General features: G+C 46.9%; 1 protein-coding gene across 1 annotated transcript in view; it reads left to right on the top strand.

The window, feature by feature from the left end:
- Positions 1-7,114: 7,114 nt before the first annotated feature.
- LOC139409644 (laminin subunit gamma-3-like) overlaps positions 7,115-23,891 on the top strand; it is a 192,744-nt gene continuing 175,967 nt past the window's right edge. The window contains exons 1-2 of the mRNA XM_071155064.1: positions 7,115-7,539; positions 15,753-16,057. Of these exons, the coding sequence (XP_071011165.1) occupies positions 7,164-7,539; positions 15,753-16,057 (681 nt within the window). The 5' untranslated portion in view covers positions 7,115-7,163. The remainder of the gene's footprint in view (positions 7,540-15,752; positions 16,058-23,891) is intronic.

Raw genomic sequence — 23,891 nt, 5'->3', positions numbered from 1 at the left:
AGAGGACCAGAACGAGAGGTAGAGAGAGAGAGGGAGAGAGGGAAGGAGAGCGAGAGAGGGAGAGGGAGAGAGAGGAGAGAGAGAGAGGGGGGGGGCGAGAGAGGGGGCGAGAGAGGGAGAGACGAGGGAGAGAGAGAAGAGAGAGAGAGAGAGGGAGAGCGAGAGAGGGAGAAAGGAAAAGAGAGAAGAGGGAAAGAGAGAGAGGGAGAGAGAGAAGCAGGAAAGGAAAGAGAGAGAGCAAGTGAGTGAGCAGGAAATAGAATTGGAAAATGCAGTAAGGGTAGTAATTTACCCAGAGAAAAGTGAAGGTTATAATCAGGATTAAACTATGATTAGAACCACTGGTGACCATGTTCACACATGCACTAATACGCATCTTAGTATTGCAGACCCAAGATCACATCGGTTCCTAGAAGTCCACCAGTGTCTTTCAGCGCAGCAGAGGGATGTTTTCCATGAAAATAAGGTTTTGAACTGTTCTGAAACAGTGTACTTAATTAACCTCTTCTACATAGTTTGTATGGTAATTTCCGCATATTTTTAGTTTGTGTGTGGTGTGTGTGTGTGTATATGTGTGTCGTGGTTTGTGTGTATGTGTGTGTATTCACAACCGTAGCAGACTCCCTAACACCAAAGCAAATCCCAGAGCCTACTACCATAATTGTCACACTGTCAGCAGCACACCAGTCACCTAAAAAAAACACACATACACAATTACAGTGAAGACAGAGTAACAATGTTACACATCGCCACACCCTGCCACACCCTGCCACATTGTCAATGGCATAACACTTTCATACAAAATAAAAGTAAAACCTTATCTCTGCAGTAGCTGAGATCTTGGGTGTTGTGAAGTTCTGCAAAGGTTTGTGAAGGTGTAGTAGACTGAGACAGTGTAGTAGTTTTGTGAAGGTGTAGTAGACTGAGATAGTGTAGTAGTTTTGTGAAGGTGTAGTAGACTGAGACAGTGTAGTAGTTTTGTGAAGGTGTAGTAGACTGAGACAGTGTAGTAGTTTTGTGAAGGTGTAGTAGACTGAGACAGTGTAGTAGTTTTGTGAAGGTGTAGTAGACTGAGACAGTGTAGTAGTTTTGTGAAGGTGTAGTAGACTGAGACAGTGTAGTAGTTTTGTGAAGGTGTAGTAGACTGAGACAGTGTAGTAGTTTTGTGAAGGTGTAGTAGACTGAGATAGTGTAGTAGTTTTGTGAAGGTGTAGTAGACTGAGACAGTGTAGTAGTTTTGTGAAGGTGTAGTAGACTGAGACAGTGTAGTAGTTTTGTGAAGGTGTAGTAGACTGAGACAGTGTAGTAGTTTTGTGAAGGTGTAGTAGACTGAGACAGTGTAGTAGTTTTGTGAAGGTGTAGTAGACTGAGACAGTGTAGTAGTTTTGTGAAAGTGTAGTAGACTGAGACAGTGTAGTAGTTTTGTGAAGGTGTAGTAGACTGAGACAGTGTAGTACAGGTTCTTGTCATAGTGCATTATGATAGACTTGTCGGTCGGTGTAGTAGACTTGTGTGATAGTGTAGTATAGTTTAGTGTGGGTCAGTGTAATGTTAGACTTGTGTAATAGTGTAGTATAGTTTTGTGTTGTTCTGTGTAGTAGACTTGTGTGACAGTGTAGTATAGTTTTGTTTGGGTCGGTGTAGTATTAGACTTGTGTGACAGTGTAGTATAGTTTTGTTTGGGTCGGTGTAGTATTAGACTTGTGTGACAGTGTAGTATAGCTTTGTTTGGGTCGGTGTAGTATTAGACTTGTGTGACAGTGTAGTATAGTTTTGTTTGGGTCGGTGTAGTATAAGACTTGTGTGACAGTGTAGTATAGTTTTGTGTGGGTCGGTGTAGTGTGACAGTGTAGTATAGTTTTGTTTGGGTCGGTGTAGTATTAGACTTGTGTGACAGTGTAGTATAGCTTTGTTTGGGTTGGTGTAGTATTAGACTTGTGTGACAGTGTAGTATAGTTTTGTTTGGGTCGGTGTAGTATTAGGCTTGTGTGACAGTGTAGTATAGTTTTGTGTGGGTCGGTGTAGTATTAGACTTGTGTGACAGTCATTGCTTGTCTGATATCTAGCCTAGTGTATTCTCTGTGGGGGCGGTGGCATCTGCAGTCTCCTGCATGGCTAAGTGAAGCGGTGACAGCCCATCCATGACATTAAATCCCTGTTTGAAAGCTTAACTCATCTTAGCGACATCACATCATCATAAAAGCCAAGCTGCCGCCCAGCACAGACCTGCCTGTCAGCCAGATTGCAGGAACTACCAGAGTATCAAGGAGAGGAGAAGAGAAGAGAAGAGAGGAGAGGAGAGGAGCATCATCACAGACGAGAGAAACAGAGAGAGAGGAGGAAGGGGAGAGAGAGAGAGAGAGAGAGAGAGAGTGCGAGGAATAACAAAATATGGAAGTTTAGGCCTATGTGGTTTTTTTACATTTACATTTGAGTCATTGAGCAGATGTTCTTATCCAAAACGACTTCAAATAAGAGAAATTTGATGTTTGGAAGAACATCGACATGTGATATTTGAGAAACATGGCTGAACATGTAATTCTGACGTGAGACTGTGAGAGCTTGTTGCCTACAGTATGTGCTGAGGGATGGAGCAGCAGTGGTGACGGATTATGGTTGTGTCTAGTGCATTCACTACCTACACCATCATCATCATCCTCCTCCTTATGAGTCTCTCTACACTCTTAGAAGAACATGTACTATCTAGAATCTAAAATGTTTCTTCGGCTGTCCCCATAGGAGAACCCTCTGAAGAACCCTTTTTGGTATTAGGTAGAACTCTTTTGGTTCCCTTTCCACAGAGTGTCACGGGATACTAGGAGTGGTGGGTTGGAATCAGGCGCAGAGAGCAGGGTTCAGTATATCATGATTTTATTCTCCGGCCAAAAACGGTCACGCCAACATAGAGGGCGCATAGAACAGACCAGCCCAAAACCAGGACCAAACAGTCCGGAGAATACACACATGAAAAAAACACAATCCAACAGAGTAACAAAAAACAATCCCGCACAAAACAAGGGCGGGACAACCTACTACATACAGTGCCTTGCGAAAGTATTCGGCCCCCTTGAACTTTGCCACATTTCAGGCTTCAAACATAAAGATATAAAACTGTATTTTTTTGTGAAGAATCAACAACAAGTGGGACACAATCATGAAGTGGAACGACATTTATTGGATATTTCAAACTTTTTTAACAAATCAAAAACTGAAAAATTGGGCGTGCAAAATTATTCAGCCCCCTTAAGTTAATACTTTGTAGCGCCACCTTTTGCTGCGATTACAGCTGTAAGTCGCTTGGGGTATGTCTCTATCAGTTTTGCACATCGAGAGACTGACATTTTTTCCCATTCCTCCTTGCAAAACAGCTCGAGCTCAGTGAGGTTGGATGGAGAGCATTTGTGAACAGCAGTTTTCAGTTCTTTCCACAGATTCTCGATTGGATTCAGGTCTGGACTTTGACTTGGCCATTCTAACACCTGGATATGTTTATTTTTGAACCATTCCATTGTAGATTTTGCTTTATGTTTTGGATCATTGTCTTGTTGGAAGACAAATCTCCGTCCCAGTCTCAGGTCTTTTGCAGACACCATCAGGTTTTCTTCCAGAATGGTCCTGTATTTGGCTCCATCCATCTTCCCATCAATTTTAACCATCTTCCCTGTCCCTGCTGAAGAAAAGCAGGCCCAAACCATGATGCTGCCACCACCATGTTTGACAGTGGGGATGGTGTGTTCAGCTGTGTTGCTTTTACGCCAAACATAACGTTTTGCATTGTTGCCAAAAAGTTCAATTTTGGTTTCATCTGAACAGAGCACCTTCTTCCACATGTTTGGTGTGTCTCCCAGGTGGCTTGTGGCAAACTTTAAACAACACTTTTTATGGATGTCTTTAAGAAATGGCTTTCTTCTTGCCACTCTTCCATAAAGGGCAGATTTGTGCAATATACGACTGATTGTTGTCCTATGGACAGAGTCTCCCACCTCAGCTGTAGATCTCTGCAGTTCATCCAGAGTGATCATGGGCCTCTTGGCTGCATCTCTGATCAGTCTTCTCCTTGTATGAGCTGAAAGTTTAGAGGGACGGCCAGGTCTTGGTAGATTTGCAGTGGTCTGATTCTCCTTCCATTTCAATATTATCGCTTGCACAGTGCTCCTTGGGATGTTTAAAGCTTGGGAAATCTTTTTGTATCCAAATCCTGCTTTAAACTTCTTCACAACAGTATCTCGGACCTGCCTGGTGTGTTCCTTGTTCTTCATGATGCTCTCTGCGCTTTTAACGGACCTCTGAGACTATCACAGTGCAGGTGCATTTATACGGAGGCTTGATTACACACAGGTGGATTGTATTTATCATCATTAGTCATTTAGGTCAACATTGGATCATTCAGAGATCCTCACTGAACTTCTGGAGAGAGTTTGCTGCACTGAAAGTAAAGGGGCTGAATAATTTTGCACCCTCAATCTTTCAGTTTTTGATTTGTTAAAAAAGTTTGAAATATCCAATAAATGTCGTTCCACTTCATGATTGTGTCCCACTTGTTGTTGATTCTTCACAAACAAATACAGATTTATATCTTTATGTTTGAAGCCTGAAATGTGGCAAAAGGTCGCAAAGTTCAAGGGGGCCGAATACTTTCGCAAGGCACTGTATGTGTGTTGTTGTATGGAGTATGTCTTCCCCTGTCATCATGGCCCACTCTCTGGTATGTGTGTTGTTGTATAGAGTATTTCTTCCCCTGTCATCATGGCCCACTCTCTGGTATGTGTGTTGTTGTATAGAGTATTTCTTCCCCTGTCATCATGGCCCACTCTCTGGTATGTGTGTTGTTGTATAGAGTATTTCTTCCCCTGTCATCATGGCCCACTCTCTGGTATGTGTGTTGTTGTATAGAGTATTTCTTCCCCTGTCATCATGGCCCACTCTCTGGTATGTGTGTTGTTGTATAGAGTATTTCTTCCCCTGCCATCATGGCCCACTCTCTGGTATGTGTGTTGTATGGAGTAGTGCTTCCAGACCAGCAGGGAGGCTAGCATAAGGCTTCTTCCCCCAGCAGGCTTCTCAAGTGCTTTCCTTCACCCTCTACTGCATGCTGTGTTCATTTAGCACACACAGGCACATAAAGGCAAGCATGCACACACACTGGCACATAAAGGCATGCATGCACACACACACACACAGGCACACACGCAGGCACAGACACAGGCGTAAATACACACACACACACACACCTCCAAATCACCCCTGGCTTTGAAGTTAAAATAGTGTGGCTTATTTTGGAGCTATTTCAGTAGCAAATTCGATTTTCACACCTTACCTTTTCATTGTGTCACAAATTGAGTTAGAAATTTACTCTGGGTTCATTTTCCAGTTTAATTCAATTCAACTGACCTGATCACAACCACTTCCAGCTCCAGTCCTCAGGAGATTCTGCAGTCCTCTCCAAGACCAATGCATTCACACACACACACACACACAGGGCTGATTCATAATGTATGGACAGACAGGTAAGCCCTTTACTTTACTGATCCACATTATGACATGCACATACAGTAGGCTGAATATATCTGAACACATGGTCAACCTGCCAATCAATTCACTTCACTCAATAATCATATACACCCAGCTGTGTACACTTTACTCTAATGCATATGCACAAATACATTTGTAGCCACACACAGCCACACCCTCACACATGCACCTATGCATGCACACACACCGTGAGTACTTCCTGTTGAACGTAAGCTTGCAGAAGCATTAGTCCCTTTCATCGTAATGAGAGATACATCAGCAGTCAAGACATTCCCATTCTCTCTGCCTGAACTCCATCTCTCCCTCTCCCTCACCCTCTCGCTTTCCCTCTCCCTCTCTCTCTCATCTCCCTCTCTCCTCTCACTCCCTCTCTCTTGTCTGCTTCTCGCCCGCAGTCAGCAGAGGATTTCATTGCAAATTGATGTGGTTCCCTTTTCAATGTCCCTGGCTGAGTGGTGACAGAGCTGTAATAAATCAGAGCAATCACAAGGAGATATGGGAAAGGAGAAGCAGTAAATCCCCAAGGATCATAAATCTACAACACACTCCAAACACCTCCTTACGTCCACAACTCCCACCGTGACTCCTTCTTTACCTCTCAACCTCCATTCCTCTCCGTCTTTCTAAATCTCTCTTTCGCACGCACACACACACACACACGGAATCAGTCTCTACCTCCCTCCCTACCAACATACCTACCTACCACAGGAGGTTGGTGGCATCCTTAATTGGGGAGAACAGGCTTTTGGTAATGGCTGAACCGGAATTATTGTAATGGTATCAAATACATCATACACACTCTATCAGAGATACCATAAGCCTCAAGCAACGTTCACAGGTTCTCTAGTCATCCCGTCTGTCTCCTATATTCCCTTCTTGCTGCCAGGTAGATGATAGGTTCTGAATCCGTTCAGCACCTGTAGTTATTCTGAAGAGTCTTACTGAAGTCAGCAATCCCCACTGTGATACTAACGCAAGTATCACCATAATCATCATACAGTATATTGCATTTCGTCATAAGTGGTAAAGACCCTATGAGCTCATACACTCTCCACTCTCCAATGCAGATTGTGCAATGGAATGGTTTTCACAGTCTCTGTATTGGCCCCTATATTATTCAAATGGTTCATTTCAATGCTACTAGCATAGTGTTCTACCACTTGGGTAGTGTTCAGTAGGGGGGAAACGTTTTGAAATGGAGTGAAACAGGGAGGTGGTGCCTAAATTTGCCCAGCACAGATTTATGTTCTCTTGCCATAGTGCGCCCTAATGAACATGACCATGGTTTTACTGTGAATCCGCATCATTGCATTGCACTGGGGACATTAGTACTTGCTGTGGCCAGCAGGAGGGGGAGTGTACATGCCCCCACTTCCCTCTCATTCCTACCCCCTCTGTCTGTCCCTCCCTCCCAAGTCTCTCTCCTCCTATCCCTGGTGAAAGGGGTTAACCCAGTAACTTCACTTAGTTCACAGAGGGGGGACACATGTTGGAGAAGAAAGGGACAGGGAAAGTGAGAGGGACAGAGAGAAAGACAGGGAAAAAACAGAGGAAAATAGACTTCTCTGAGGCATCTGCGGGATTACTCTAATAGTGTGTGTGTGTGAGTCTGTATGTGACTTTTCCTGGACATGGATACCCCACTGACCACCCCACTCCTACTCACCCTCCTCCTCCGCTCCCTCTCCCTCATTCATGGGGCCATGGACTCCTGCTACGATGACAACGAGGGTGTCCCAAGCCGCTGCATGCCCAAGTTTGAGAACGCAGCCTTCAACCGCACGGTCATGGCCTCTAACGTGTGCGGTTCGCCCACGGAGGACTACTGCATGCAGACGGGCTCGACGCGGTCCTGCCACCACTGTAGAGTGTCGGACCCGGGCCTCAGCCACAACGCCAGCCTGCTGACGGACTTCCACACAGATGAGGAACCCACCTGGTGGCAGAGCCAGTCCATGTTCTACGGAGTCCAGCACCCTAACTCTGTAAACCTCACCCTGCACCTCAGTAAGAACAACACTCTCTTTATGTCTCACCCTTCACATCTGTAAAAAGTACAAAATTGTTCACAATTAGTTGAGTTTGAGTCCTGGTCCAGGTCTAACTATACAAGCTCACCCTGCATGCACCTGGATAAAACCGAAGCTTAAGCTCTCTCTCTCCTATGCTTCCATAGACTTCCATATGCTTCCATAGGCTTCCATTTGTACCCCGAGGTTGTGTTCATGTTAAGTTGTGATGGGTGAATCCTCAAGTGGTGTTATTATGTTCAATTATTTGTATTTCATGTCATAGGTTACACAGGCTACAGACTTTTCCTTTTGTTTAGTTCTGCCTTGAACATTAATATTTAACCTACACTTCTTTAAAATTACAAGGCACTGCAAAAACTCTTTGTTGAGTTCACCTGCCTATAGGCCATGCTACATCCACTACAACCCTGTATTGTCGCAGCATTTTAACAATTCACAGATTTGACTATGACATGTTCAATGACGGAAAGAGAAAGAGACTTGACAGTGAGGAGTTCAATTATGTAAAGTGACTTGACTATGAGAAGTTAAATGACAGAAAAATATTTGACTATGAAGTGCCAATCACCCTGAGAAAAAGTATCTAAAGCAGAACACGTCCCTCACAACCTCAGCATTCTGAATTCCGCCACTAATGACACACACTAGTATTCCTCCGATAATCACTCAAAGCTTCTCTTCAGAAAACACCATCCTGCCCATCGCCCGTCGTCCGTTGCCCCAGACATGGCTTAGTGTCACATTGTTGGAGTAATTGCAAGCATGTAGCCGTGTTGCTACCATGTTGTGTTGCTACCATGTTGTGTTGCTACCATGTTGTGGTCATGTTGTGCTGCTACCATGTTGTGGTCATGTTGTGCTGCTACCATGTTGTGGTCATGTTGTGCTGCTACCATGTTGTGGTCATGTTGTGTTGCTACCATGTTGTGGTCATGTTGTGTTGCTACCATGTTGTGGTCATGTTGTGTTGCTACCATGTTGTGGTCATGTTGTGTTGCTACCATTTTGTGTTGCTAGCATGTTGTGGTCATGTTGTGTTGCTACCATGTTGTGGTCATGTTGTGTTGCTAACATGTTGTGGTCATGTTGTGTTGCTACCATGTTGTGGTCATGTTGTGCTGCTACCATGTTGTGGTCATGTTGTGCTGCTATCATGTTGTGGTCATGTTGTGCTGCTACCATGTTGTGGTCATGTTGTGATGCTACCATGTTGTGGTCATGTTGTGTTGCTACCATGTTGTGGTCATGTTGTGTTGCTACCATGTTGTGGTAATGTTGTGTTGCTACCATGTTGTGGTCATGTTGTGTTGCTACCATGTTGTGTTGCTACCATGTTGTGGTCATGTTGTGTTGCTACCATGTTGTGGTCATGTTGTGTTGCTACCATGTTGTGATCATGTTGTGTTGCTACCATGTTGTGTTGCTACCATGTTGTGGTCATGTTGTGTTGCTACCATGTTGTGGTCATGTTGTGTTGCTACCATGTTGTGGTCATGTTGTGTTGCTACCATGTTGTGGTCATGTTGTGTTGCTACCATGTTGTGGTCATGTTGTGTTGCTACCATGTTGTGTTGCTACCATGTTGTGGTCATGTTGTGTTGCTACCATGTTGTGGTCATGTTGTGTTGCTACCATGTTGTGGTCATGTTGTGTTGCCACCATGTTGTGGTCATGTTGTGTTGCTACCATGTTGTGTTGCTACCATGTTGTGGTCATGTTGTGTTGCTACCATGTTGTGGTCATGTTGTGTTGCTACCATGTTGTGGTCATGTTGTGTTGCTACCATGTTGTGGTCATGTTGTGTTGCTACCATGTTGTGGTCATGTTGTGTTGCTACCATGTTGTGGTCATGTTGTGTTCCTACCATGTTGTGGTCATGTTGTGCTGCTACCATGTTGTGGTCATGTTGTGCTGCTACCATGTTGTGTTGCTAGCATGTTGTGGTCATGTTGTGTTGCCACCATGTTGTGGTCATGTTGTGTTGCTACCATGTTGTGGTCATGTTGTGTTGCCACCATGTTGTGGTCATGTTGTGTTGCTACCATGTTGTGTTGCTACCATGTTGTGGTCATGTTGTGTTGCTACCATGTTGTGGTCATGTTGTGTTGCTACCATGTTGTGGTCATGTTGTGTTCCTACCATGTTGTGGTCATGTTGTGCTGCTACCATGTTGTGGTCATGTTGTGTTGCTACCATGTTGTGTTGCTACCATGTTGTGGTCATGTTGTGTTGCTACCATGCCGTGTTGTCATGTGTTGCTGTGTTGTTGTCTTTGGTCTCTCTTTATGTAGTGTTATGTTGTCTGACTTGTCGTGATGTGTGTTTAGTCCTATATTATTTTTTTTATTGTTATTTTTTTATTCTAGCCCCCGTCCCCGCAGGAGGCCTCTTGCCTTTTGGTAGGCCGTCATTGTAAATACGAATTTGTTCTTAACTGACTTGCCTAGTTAAATAAAGGTTAAATAGATTAAAAAAAATCAAAATCTGAAAAGAAGTATACTACAGTACTACAGTACCTAATCCACTTCCAGGGGGAGTAGAGAAGGAGGAAGGCGAAGAAGATAGAAAGATGCCATTTCTACCACTACCACAGTCAGGCTACAGAACAGGCCTTTAATTTCTTATGGTTACACCATGTGATGGCATAATATCAACTAATGCCATCCATGACATACAGTACATGACAACCACTGTGGCCACATAACATTAGAATTGTTCTGATTTCTCAAAGTGACTTAAAGCTGAGATCATCGCTATGCGAAACAGCGCCACTGGCTACCGTAGACGCATTTCGTATTTGTTTTAAGGAAATCAGCATCCAGGATTGTGGTAAAGATGATACAGTCCTAGTGCACACTCTGCATGGTGTGCAATGATGTCAGATGGAAACTGTTGGTTGTTTGCAAACGGATGTGACAGTTTCACCTCCATGGAGCCCAGCTTTAAGTCCTGCTAAATAAGTGGGAGTAGGATTTCAAGTAGGATGACATTAGCGCAAAATCAATGATGTTGTTAAATATTAATTGGGACAGAGATTATACATCAATCAATCATGTCAGAGTCCATTGTGACTGTAGTGGAAGCAAATTACTTCATGACCCTTACCTTTCTCCCTCAAGATCTCTAAGGCTACCTCCCAAATGACACCCTTTATAGTGCACTACTTTTAACCAGACCCATAGGGCTCCCGTCAGAAGAAGTGCACCATACAGGGAATAGGGTGCCGTTTGGGATGTAGCCCTTCAGTACACCCACTTTATAAAAACTAGCTTTTCCTCCTATTCATCTTGTGTGTGTGACATGTGTGTGCAGAGTGAGCTCACATACATCAGTCAAACAGGATGGACCCAGCAGAGAGCCTAGTCAGGGAATTCTTTCTTCTGACAACTCTTGAGTTTAACCAACTTCCGCTCTATTGTAGCTGTAACAAAAATTCCAACCTGAGAAAAAAAAAGGTTTCGCTTCAAAAGAGAGAGAAAACGATGACAGGTCTTTGAAATGTCATAGTGTATGACTGACTGTCTGTGGAAGAAAGAAGTGTTTAAATCATAAGGTCTTGGAGCAGGAAACTCGTCTGTCTGTCTGCAGATATTGATTTTTACTAGGAGGAAGGAGGAGAGCAGTGCTCTATGGCTTTGTTGGTCATAATCTCTGGTTACTTCTCTCAGACAGAGAGAGAGAGGCTGGGGAATGTCTGGTAATGTGTTATTCGAACACACCAGTCCTTGGTCTAGTAGACCTTAGTCCAGGAAGACCATACTACATTACACTGTATGGTCACATTGTTCAGTCTTTAGCCTCTGGGTACTCTGTCTCTTTCTCTTCAGAGTTATTCTGAGAGTAGCCTCCGCCTGGACTGGAGAGAGGTTTCTGTTGTTTTTGTAACAACTGAAAGACGTTTTTATTCAAGTCAACATCCCCCATCCTGTGTCTCTCACAGAACCAGGGTCACAGTGTTTCTTCTTCCTCCATATTGAATACAACCTGACCGTGTCCCATCTGTGTTCCACTAGGGGGGCCTGCCTGGGCTGCCCTTCTGTCTGTTTTCCTTTGGCTCTCCAAACAAAACAAGACCCCTCCGTCTCCGAGGGGGTCGCTGGGACGATAAACACAGTGAAACACACCAGCGTGACACAGACACACAGTTCAGCCAGGTCCGAAATGTGTCTGTGCAGAGGTAGGGGGGAGATGAAGGAGGAGGGGGAGTAAACAAAACATGATGAGGAAGAAGAAAAAAAGATGAGTGCTGGGAGGTCTGGTGGTATGTAATTGGGGTCAGTTTGTTCCCAAGACACACACACACACACACACACAGCTTTTTGTCTGCAGCTGGTTTCCATTGATTGATGCTAAAATAAAAACATGTCCTGTCTCAGATGTAAGAGAAGGATAAGAGCCTCCCATAGTTGGCACAGTAACACACTCACAGACTGACTCGACATTCAACACACTCACAGACTAGCTCAACACACTCACAGACTGACTCGACACACTCAACACACTCACAGACTGATTCAACACACTCACAGACTGATTCAACACACTCACAAACTGGCTCAACACACTCACAGACTGATGCAACACACTCACCACACTCACAGACTGATTCAACACACTCAGCACACTCACAAACTGAATCAACACACTCACAGACTGATGCAACACACTCACAGAGTGACTCAACACACTCACCACACTCACAGACTGATTCAACACACTCAACACACTCACAAACTGAATCAACACACTCACAGACTGATGCAACACACTCACAGTGACTCAACACACTCACCACACTCACAGACTGATTCAACTCACTCAACACACTCACAAACTGAATCAACACACTCACAGACTGATGCAACACACTCAACACACTCACAGACTAACGCAACACACTCACAGACTGACGCAACACACTCACAGACTGACGCAACACACTCACAGACTGACGCAACACACTCACAGACTGACTCAACACACTCACAGGCTGGATCGACACACTCACAGACTGGCTCTAATGACCTTTGCTGAAGGAACAATGCAGTGCAGAGGGATAACTACTGAACATACACAACAATCTACTTACACAACAGTCTACATACACAACTGTCTACATACACAACTGTGAACACACTCTTACTACTGTTTACGGATACTGTACCTGGTTACAAGAGATTTCAATGCTAAAACAAATAGATAAAGCTCAAATGTTTCTGGGGCAGAATCACACATTGGCCATATACCCTCTGATCATCCGTGACCAAGACCTTACACTTTCTTTTTCAGGCACAGACAGTTCAGTGACGTCTTTCCTTTACAGCTTGGTAAAGAGAACTCTCCCCAAACTCTAAAACCGAATAGAGAAAATGAGCATCCTGTAAACACCCAGTGTAGCCTAGTAAATATTGAGTCTAGTGTGGTGATGTTGAGTTTAGTCTAGGTCTGGGCCAATTAGGACAGATCAGAGCCCAGGCGGGTGGGACACACAGCTGTATTATGAACAGGTGGGTTGGCTGGAAAGGGGTCAAAGGTCATTCATACTCAACACATTCATTATGATTCAGGTCCTCAGCTAAACTGTTTCACTTCTGCTCAGTTTGGAGAGTGAACACAGATTGAACATTGAACACAGAATAATTGTTCTATCATTTTATATTCCATGTTAAACTCTATTGGGATCCATAGGTAAATTGATCTCAAGGTAAATGGATCCATAGGTAAACGGATCCATAGCTAAATGGATCCGTAGGTAAATGGGTCAACTAGAGATACTGATAGAAATACTTGCAGAAAACACACATACTGCATGCACAATATACAGGCCCTTCTACTGACGGATGGACTAAGCAGACTCATCAGAGAAAAACACACCTCTCAATTAGACTGAACATCATCACAGGGGACACAAACACTCCTTTTTTCTTTTGTATCCGTTCCAGCTGGACTAAACTCACCTCATGCGGAGAGTAAATGAAACTTAACTGATTTGAGGCCTGCTGTGGGAGAGATAATGTTGCTGAGTTGGAAAAACAAGAGAGAATGTCTGGAAAGACACGAGAGGGTGTCTCGAAACAAAAAAATAGAAATAAGATGTCTGGAACGATGAGAGTAATGTGAAGATGTCTGATACCTTGGCAGACAGGAGTAGACAGATGTCATTAGGCTTCATATCAGTGTTGGGGGTATTCTACTTAAAGGGTTCAACTAAGGCCTAAGGGACAAGAGTCCTATATGTAGGGCCCTCTAGATAGTGTAGGGTGTAGGGTCTTGTTGTTGCCTACTAGGTCAACAAAGAGGAAATAAGATTGGCATAATGCTCAGTGGTATAGAAAATGGCTGAACTACAAGAGGAAGCTAGTGTTCCTAACCAGTGTTTTGGATGCTCTGCTCTGTTTGGATGAGGGTGGTTGATGCTCAACATTAAATCAACTCCAATTCACACACATCCAGGTCAATAATCATACACCTTTACAGTTTACATATCAAGAAAAATGTGGGATGAAAACACGCACTAATTCTCAGCATCTTCTCAGGGTGGAGAGCCCATCAAGCAGCAGAGCAGCCACAAGTGGCCATGCAAGCATGTAGATTGTGCAATGTGCAGAAATATAGTGCCTTCATGGTTTAATTGAACCCGACTTGTGAGACTCCTTTCTCCACTTAGTATGCAGCTCAAACAAAATGACAAAAAATGGCTGCTCACCCCAGTGCCTCAATTAGACAACACCAATTACAGCTAGAAGTTTCCAGAGCCTGCCAAATCCCCCTCAGACACCCCCACGAAGGAAATTCAGAGGAAATCTCGTCTTAGCTTTTCTCAGCTTTGGCTTTTTCCTTTTATAAGGAGTGTTTTAACGAAATAATGAAATAATTTAGTTGAGTTGAGAATCATACAAAATCCCTGAGATAAAAGTGTGAGTCCTGCCCCCTGCCCCCCGCCTGTCCTCTCTCTCTCTCTCTCTCTCTCTCTCTCTCTATTCATGCCCCCCTCTCTCTCTCTCTCCGTCTCTCGCTATCTCTCTCATCCACAAACACACACTCTCTCTCTCTATCCCTCCTTCTCCATCTGTTTATCTATTTATCCCTTTATCTCCTCCTCTCCAGCCTGATAGATGTTTAATAAGGCACTAGAGGTACATCAACAAATCAATGACATCTTTAATTCCATGGCATGCACAGTCCCCACTTGAAGGCGTTGGATGTTATGATTGTTTGTTTGTTTATTGGTTGGTTGGTTTACCTTTGAGGCCCACCGTTGTGTGCTCAGCATACCCACTAATCAGGGCCCTTGCTGAGGTGTGTGCCTTCTTGCCTGTCTGGAAACCATGCCGCCGTTCAGATGTGAGGTTTTGCTAAATCGGTCCCACAGGAAGCCCCTGAATGCTCTGCGATGTTGTCTGGCTGTCTGCTTTCAAAAGGCTTAAGTTGCTTAATGTTATTAGTGTAGCTATCAAAACAGACATGTATGTTTGGCTGACCCATGGTTCATGGCTGGTCTCATACCAGTGCATGTAATGAGAGAGATTAGAGGAGATTTGTATATTTCTGGGAAAATAAGCTGATCCCCCATTGTTGTTGTTCATCTCACCAACTGATGAGATGATTCATGTTGTATAGGTTACCCACTTCTTTCCAACCCTTCTCTCCCATTGTAGACTACTAGGTTACTAGATCACCAGGCTACCAGGTTACTAGACCACCAGGCCACCAGGCTACTAGGTTACTAGACCACCAGACCAACAGTCTACTAAACCACCAGGCCAACAGGCTACTAGACCACCAGGCCACCAGGATACTAGGTTACTAGACCACCAGGCTACTAGGTTACTAGACCAACAGGTTACTAGACCACCAGGCCACCAGGCTACTAGACCACCAGGCTACGAGACCACCAGGCTACCAGGCTACAAGGCTACTAATACAGTTTTTTTTATACAGTTGCGCTTTCATTTTGTCCCTAGTTTAGAGATATACATATATTTATTGTTTTTCATCTGAAGGGCGTCACATAGACCTACACAAATTAGTGGTGTCCGACAGAAACCCTTTTGTTGAGAATTGGGGGGCAATGCCCAATGTCACGTGACGATAGCTCACAGGCACATCCCCCCTACATAACGTTACTGTAGACCAATTCCTGCATCCCCTCCACACTATAGTAGACTGACTCCTGTATCTCCACAGGTAAAGCCTTTGAGATCACCTACGTGAGCCTGAAGTTCTACACCAGTCGACCGGAGAGCTTTGCCATCTACAAGCGAACAAGTGAGGATGGACCATGGATCCCCTACCAGTACTACAGCGCCTCCTGTACCAAGACCTATGGGAAGAACAACAAGGGATACATTCGCCCGGGGGACGATGAGAGGATGGCAGTCTGCAACGACGAGTTCAGTGACATCTCCCCTCTGATCGGTGGCAATGTGGCCTTCTCTACCCTGGAGGGACGACCCAGCGCATACAACTTTGACCAGAGCGCCGTGCTACAGGTGAGAGAGGGAGGGAGGGTGGGGTGAGGGTGTGTGCGTGTGTGTGTGCGGATTAGTGAAAATCCACTTCGACTGAGGATGACAGAAATTAGTATAGGAGGAATATGACCATGATATAGTATTCAATCTGACTCCATAATTTTTGAATGCTATAAGACCATAAATTAATCCACTCGGAATACTAAAAGTTGTTCTCAAAACAACTGTTATACAGAAGCGAAGAGACAATGAGACAATGAGTCCCAGAAATAAATTATTGAGTTAATTTTGGCTCAGAGATGCGCATTTAGAGGCCAAGTATATACAGTACAGTAAGCCATGTGTAGTATGAATAACATTTACCATTAGACCTTACATCAAAGAATAATTCAAGGAATATTACTCAGAAATATGAGGACTTCAGTACGTTTTTCTTGTTTTTCAACCACTCCCCAAATTTCTTGTTAACAAACTGTAGTTTAGGCAAGTCGGTTAGGACATCTACTTTGTGCATGACAAGTCATTTTTCCAACAATTGTTTACAGACAGATTATTTCACTTATAATTCACTGCATCACAGTTCCAGTGGGTCAGAAGTTTACATACACTAAGTTGACTGTGCCTTTAAACAGCTTGGAAAATTCTAGAAAATTATGTCATGTCTTTAGAAGCTTCTGATAGGCTAATTGAAATAATTTGAGTCAACTGGAGGTTTACCTGTGGATGTATTTCAAGGCCTACCTTCAAACTCAGTGCCTCTTTGCTTGACATCATGGGAAAATCAAAAGAAATCAGCAAAACAATTGTGGGAGCAATTTCAAAACGCCTGAAGGTACCATGTTCATCGATACAAACAATAGCACGCAAGTATAAACACCATGGGACCACGCAGCCGTCATAGCGCTCGGGAAGGAGACGCATTCTGTCTCCTCAACACAAACGTACTTCGGTGCGAAAAGTGCAAATCAATCACAGAACAACAGCAAAGGACCTTGTGAGGATGCGGGAGGAAACAAGTACAAAATGTTCTATATCCACAGTAAAACGAGTCCTATATCGACATAACCTGATAGGCCGCTTCAAAACCGGCACAAAAAATCCAGACTACCATTTGCAACTGCAAATGGGGACAAGGATCGTACTTTTTGGAGAAATGTCCACTGGTCTGATGAAACAAAAATAGAACTGTTTGGCCATAATGACCATCGTTATGTTTGGAGGAAAAAGGGAGAGGCTTGCAAGCCGAAGAACACCACACCAACCGTGAAGCATGGCATCGAGGGGTGAATCGAGTGGGACCGTGTCCAGGCCAAACTGGGTAATGACACCTCGGTCCAGGAAGCTCTCGTCGGTGCCTCGAATTGATGACAGCAGACAAAGGAAAAACCTGGCTGTACCACAAAATGCTGCCTTCAAGCAGGTGTCTGGGGGAAGATGGGCAGGCGATTTGGCTCAACAGTATATCCCCCACTACTGCCGAGCCCCCTCTTTTGCGGGACGCAGGGAACAAGTGGAGACAAAGTGACCAACCTGGCCACAGTATAGGCAGCGCCTAGCGCAGATTCGTCATTGCCTCGGGCCCAGCCGAGCTGCATGGGTTCAGGATCTGGACGAGCATGCGGATGGGATGCAGTAGGAGAAGGAGGAAAAGTTACTGAAGCAGATGTTATGGGACATGCAACCCTACCTACCCTCTCCCTCTGACACACACAGAGACAGTTGTCGATGCAGATAGCGAGAGAGATGAGTTTATCAAGTCCATCAGACTCATCCCTGTACACCAACTCGTCCTTGAGAGTCTCGGTGAGCTCGTTCCGGAATGCTCCCTGAAGGGCCTCCTCATTCCAACCGCTCTCAGCAGCGAGGGTGCAAAACTCACATGCCATCTCAGCAACACTATGAGGGCCTTGACGGAGGGACAGCGGTCGTTTAGCGGCATCCTTACCTCAGGCCGGGTGGTTGAAGACTTTCTTCATCTCTTCCGTGAATCTGGAGTAGGAGAAGCAGGTGGGGGACTGTCTATCCCACACCGTCGTGGTGTTTACTAGCATAAGAGTAGGGCTGTTGCTCAAATACAAGTGAACATTGCACCAAAAGTGCTCTGCAAGCTCTGAGAATGCCATCGTAATGCTCGGGAGTCGTAACAAATGGCTCCCGGAGTGGAGGAAAAGGACTTGGAACTGGTTGTGAGCTCTGGGCGAAGGGTCAGCACTGTAGGTCAGACAGGCTCTGTGAAAACTCCTTGATGTGCTCCAGAAGGGTCTACAGGGCTTGGTCATGTTGCTCGAGCTGGGCGCCTTGGCCGGCGAGGGTTTGGTGGACAGTAGTAGAGTCTGCTGGGTTCATCTCTTTGGCCAGATTATACTGTTACGCGGAGTGGAACGGGGGAACCCAAGAGCAGACTCAGACAAGGAGACTGGGATGAAGTAACCAAGGTATTTATTGAAACACAGCGGGAGATGGAGTGCAGGTCAGGGGAAGTTCGGGCTGGAAACCAGGTGCGGAGGCTGAGGCCTGGAGCGAGAGGGGTTGATACAGATCCGGAGGGAAATCCAAGGGAGTAGTAGTGGGGAATCCAGGACAGAGTAGCAGGATGACGAGACGTGGGACTGGAGATAGGGACCAGAGTCATAGCGAGCAGAACTGTACTGGAGAGGAAAACAGTGTCAGGCAAAGAAAACAGGCACAACAGGATGACAAGATCTAAATAGTAACAAAAGGCTAGAAACGTAGACTGACTGAGCAGAGACTACGATCTGGCAGCGTGGAAGTGGCAGGGCTGAGTATTTGTAGACATTTTGATTATGGAACAGGTTGCAGCTCTTGGGGATCTGCTCTGACTCCAACACACCTGTCTCCGCCCACACAATCACACACACACACGTAGAGAGAGAGGGAGAGGGAGAGAGTACTGGGGGAGTGGTGGCAGGTCAAGGAGCCACAGGATGAGCAGTAGAGGGCGTTGCAGGAGCAGATGTGACACTGTATTCTTCCCAGAGTATAATGTCCGAAAATATGGCAGCACTCCTGACAAGTTTCCTTTAAGTGTCCATCCCTCCTTCCCAGCTCCCAGACATAACTACTGCTGCGCACACATAACAAACACACACACTTCAAATGTTGACAACAACCATCGAAAGTAAGATAAAGCCGGATTCCACCCACATGCTCTCTCTCGCTCTCTCATTTTCTTTTGGTCTGTCCACATATGGACAGCAGTGTTACACCTCCCTTTGCATGAGGGGGGCCAAGGGCTGGTGGACATTAGATCCAGACTGACAGCCTTCCGTCTACAAGCTGCACAGAGACTTCTGGATCAGCAGGGCTTGTGCTGGAGAGACACTGCATTGACTGTTCTGAGGAGAGCAGGCTTCCTTGGGTACGATAGGTTACTGTTGGATCAGTCATTACTCCGTTCTCCCACAGAGACGATTCATGGATAACATGGATAATGGAGAGGCCACTGTTTCACAACCCAGCTTGCAGGCCAGGCTTGTGAGAGCAGGGTTCACTAAGGCGGGTGATCTGGATGAAGAGGCAGGGTGGAAATCTGCCAGCGACTGACATGGAGGCTTCCTTCATAAAGTCAACCAGGCTGCTGTAGCAGGTAGTGGAGGGGTCCATGCTGTACTACCAGGATCGTTCAGAGAGCTGCTGGGGAGTAGGCAGAGACTGACCTACCGCCTTTCACCATTGCTGCCTCTGCAGGGGAACACCAAGAGTGTAGCTGGAGGCAAAATGGCCACAGCCAGCAAAAAGGCGGCTCAGAAAGAAGGTGGCTTAGAAAGACCTTCTCTATGGTCTGAGGGCATCTGGATGGCCGGGGGTTTGGGACCAAGCTTTTCTCTGAGAGGATGTAGGCGGTCCCACAATACGCCTCCCATAGAGAAGCGTATTGCTGATCTAAAGTGGAGGATTATTCACAGGCTAATCGCTACAAACAGATACGTGTCACTCCTTGATCCATCATTGGGTGTCTGTTCTGTGGGGAGGAGTTTTTTTCATGTTCCAGGCTGGTAGGGTTGTTTTCTGTCCTGAGTGGGTGGTGTTCAGGCCTTTGGTTGGGACTGACTCTGATTGCTTATATTTGTCCTATTTCAGACATGCACAAGTGTGTAATTTATACACAGGCGTGACTTGGAAATGTGTTTTTTGCATGCCTTACTCTGCATGAGACAATCGGAGAGTGAGGTCACAGCCAGGGTCAGCCATTATGAACGGTGCCCCTGGACAATAAGGGTTAACTGCCTTGCTCAAGGGCACATCTACAGACATTTCACTTTGTCAGCTCGGAGATTCAAACCAACATCCTTTTGGTTACTGGCCCAATGCCCTAACCGCTAGGTTACCTTCCACCGGAACCGTCTGAGGGACTTTGTAGGGGTGTTGTCACGAGTCCGACCGAGGGTGTTTCCCTTTCCCGGGCAGGTGGCGCTCGGCGGTCGTCGTCACCGGCCTATTAGCTGCCACTGATTGTTTTTCCTTCCCCTCCTGGTATGTTGAGTGGTAGCACCTGTGAATGTTTAATTAGTTTGTCTTTATTAGACAGCCGGCCCGCCTGGTTGTTGTGCGGGATTATTTCTATGTAAACCTTCGGCTCTGTGGTATAGGCACGTTGTTTCCCATTTGTACATTTTGATTCCCTGTGTTTTGGGAACGTAACGTTTTTGTGAGCACCCTGTGGTGCATTGGTGCGATTAAAAGACGCGCAGCATTGAACTCTCTGTCTCCTGCATTTGACTCCACACCCACGACACCCGGAGCATTACAGAATCCCGCACCTATCAAATTGAAGGAGTCAGCAGGAGCAGCAGCCAACCCTCTCCCATCGATGGAGGAACGGGTTCTCCACCACACCACCGTCCTTCATCGGATCGGATCCGCGATGGATCAAGTGATGGAGAGAATGGACAGATGGGAGAGGAGTGGGCTCCTCTCTCCACCTTCGGCACCCACGGTTCCGGACTCCCCATCTCCCGACTCCAGCACCCTCCGTCTGACGCTACCGAGGGCTTATGATGGAGCGGCGGCGGGTTGCCAGGGGTTTCTGCTCCAGCTGGAGCTATACCTGGCCACCATCAGACCTACTCCCTCAGGAGAAGAGAGGGTGAGTGTCCTCATCTCCTGCCTCACGGGTCGTGCCCTGGAATGGGCGAACGCGGTCTGGAATGGTCCAGACTTAGCGCGGGAGCACTACCCAGAGTTTTCCCGTCGCTTCCGCGCCGTGTTTGATCACCCTCTAGACGACCGAGCGGCGGGAGAACGACTATTTCACCTCAGGCAGGAGAGGAGGAGCGCCCAGGATTACGCGCTGGAGTTCCGGACCTTGGCAGCCGGATCTGGGTGGAACGACAGGGCCCTCATGGACCACTACAGGTGTAGTCTCCGAGAGGATGTCCGCCGGGAGTTAGCGTGTCGGGACACCACTCTGTCACTGGATCAGCTGATTGACATGTCCATTCGACTGGATAATCTGCTGGCTGCCCGCAGGCGTTCAGAGAGGGTCCTGTGCGTTCCACCACCCAGCCCCTCCGCTCCCATTCCGATGGAGTTGGGAGGGGCTGCGCCGAGGGGTACCGGAGGAGGAGGCCTTCCCTGCACCAACTGTGGTCGGAGAGGACACACGTCTGATCGGTGCTGGGGGGGTCCGTCTGGGAGTAGAGATGGCAGGCGGAACGCTTCTCGGTCACCCCAGGTGAGTCAGCATCAAACTCACCCAGAACCCCCTGTTGGCCACATGTTTGTCTTAACTTTTTTCCTTCGCTTTTTTCCCTCTTCCCAGCATAGGGCGCTCGTCGATTCAGGCGCAGCTGGGAACTTTATGGATCGCGGACTCGCCCTTAAGTTAGGGGTTCTGCTGGTGCCGATAGATTCTCCTTTCCCCGTGCACTCCCTAGATAGCCGGCCATTAGGGTCAGGGATGGTCAGGGAGACCACGGTCCCACTGGACATGGTGACGCAGGGGAATCATAGGGAGCGTATGAGTTTCTTTATTATTGACTCGCCTGCGTTTCCAGTGGTGCTGGGGACTCCCTGGCTGGCCCGGCACAATCCTAAAATTTTGTGGAAACAGGGGGTTCTCCAGGGGTGGTCAGAGGAGTGTTCTGGAAGGTGTTTGGGAGTTTCCATCGGTGCCACGTCGGTGGAGAGTCCAGACCAGGGTTCCACGGTGTGCATTCCCCCCGAGTATGCCGATTTGGCAATCGCTTTCAGTAAAGTGAAAGCGACTAAATTACCACCTTATCGACCGGGAAGGGATTGTACGATAGATCTCCAGGTAGACGCTGCGCTTCCCAAGAGTCACGTGTACCCGCTGTCCCAGGAGGAGACGTTGGCAATGGAGACATATGTCACGGAGGCGCTGGGACAGGGGTACATTCGGTCCTCCATTTCACCCGTCTCCTCAAGTTTCTTTTTTGTGAGGAAAAAGGAGGGAGGCTTGCGTCCGTGTATCGATTATAGAGGTCTAAACGCCATCACAGTGGGGTATAGTTACCCTCTACCTCTCATCGCTACGGTGGTGGAATCGTTCCACGGAGCGCAGTTCTTCACAAAACTGGATCTCAGGAGCGCGTATAGTTTGGTGCGTATTCGGAAGGGAGACGAGTGGAAAACCGCATTTAGTACTACATCAGGCCACTATGAGTACCTCGTCATGCCGTATGGGTTAAAGAATGCTCCAGCCGTTTTCCAATCCTTTGTAGACGAGATTCTCAGGGACCTGTGCGGGCAGGGAGTGGTGGCTTATATCGATGACATTCTGATCTACTCGGCCACTCACACCGCGCATGTGTCTCTGGTGCGCAAGGTGCTTGGTAGACTGCTGGAGCATGACCTATACGTCAAGGCTGAGAAATGCGTGTTCTCTAAACGAGCCGTCTCCTTTCTGGGATATCGCATTTCCACCTCGGGGGTAGTGATGGAGGGTGACCGCATTAGGGCCGTGCGTAATTGGCCGACTCCGACCACGGTAAAGGAGGTGCAGCGTTTTCTGGGTTTTGCCAACTACTACCGGAGGTTTATCCGGGGTTTTGGCCAGGTAGCGGCTCCCATCACCTCACTGCTGAAGGGGGGCCCGGTGCGTTTGCAGTGGTCAGCAGAGGCGGACGGAGCATTCAACAAGTTGAAGGCGCTGTTTACTGATGCGCCCGTGTTGGCGCATCCGGACCCCTCTCTAGCATTCATAGTGGAGGTGGACGCGTCCGAGGCTGGGGTGGGTGCCGTGCTATCACAGCGCTCGGGTACGCCACCAAAACTCCGACCCTGCGCTTTCTTCTCAAGGAAGCTCAGCCCAGCGGAGCGTAACTATGATGTGGGGGACCGGGAGTTGCTAGCGGTGGTTAGAGCTCTGAAGGTGTGGAGACACTGGCTTGAGGGGGCTAAACACCCCTTTCTCATCTGGACCGACCACCAGAATCTGGAGTATATTCGGGCAGCTAGGAGACTTAACCCACGTCAGGCAAGGTGGGCCATGTTCTTCACCCGGTTCCGATTTACTTTGTCTTATAGACCGGGCTCCCAGAACGTGAAGGCTGACGCACTGTCCCGCCTTTATGACACGGAGGATGGGTCCACCGAACCTACTCCCATCCTTCCCGCCTCGAAGCTGGTAGCCCCAGTGGTATGGGAGGTGGACTCGGACATCGAGCGGGCGTTACGGGCTGAACCCGCGCCTTCTCAGTGTCCAGCGGGGCGAAGGTACGTGCCGCTTGGTGTTCGGGACAAACTGATTCGGTGGGCTCACGTCCTACCCTCCTCGGGTCACCCTGGGGTGACGAGGACAGTGGGGAGCCTTCAGGGGAGGTATTGGTGGCCTACGTTGGCTAAGGACGTTAAGGGTTATGTCTCCTCCTGT

This window comes from Oncorhynchus clarkii, chromosome 5, assembly GCF_045791955.1.
Source record: "Oncorhynchus clarkii lewisi isolate Uvic-CL-2024 chromosome 5, UVic_Ocla_1.0, whole genome shotgun sequence".
Lineage (NCBI taxonomy): Eukaryota > Metazoa > Chordata > Actinopteri > Salmoniformes > Salmonidae > Oncorhynchus > Oncorhynchus clarkii.
Note: the sequence above shows the minus strand (reverse complement) of the source record. Positions and strands in the feature narration are given on the sequence as shown.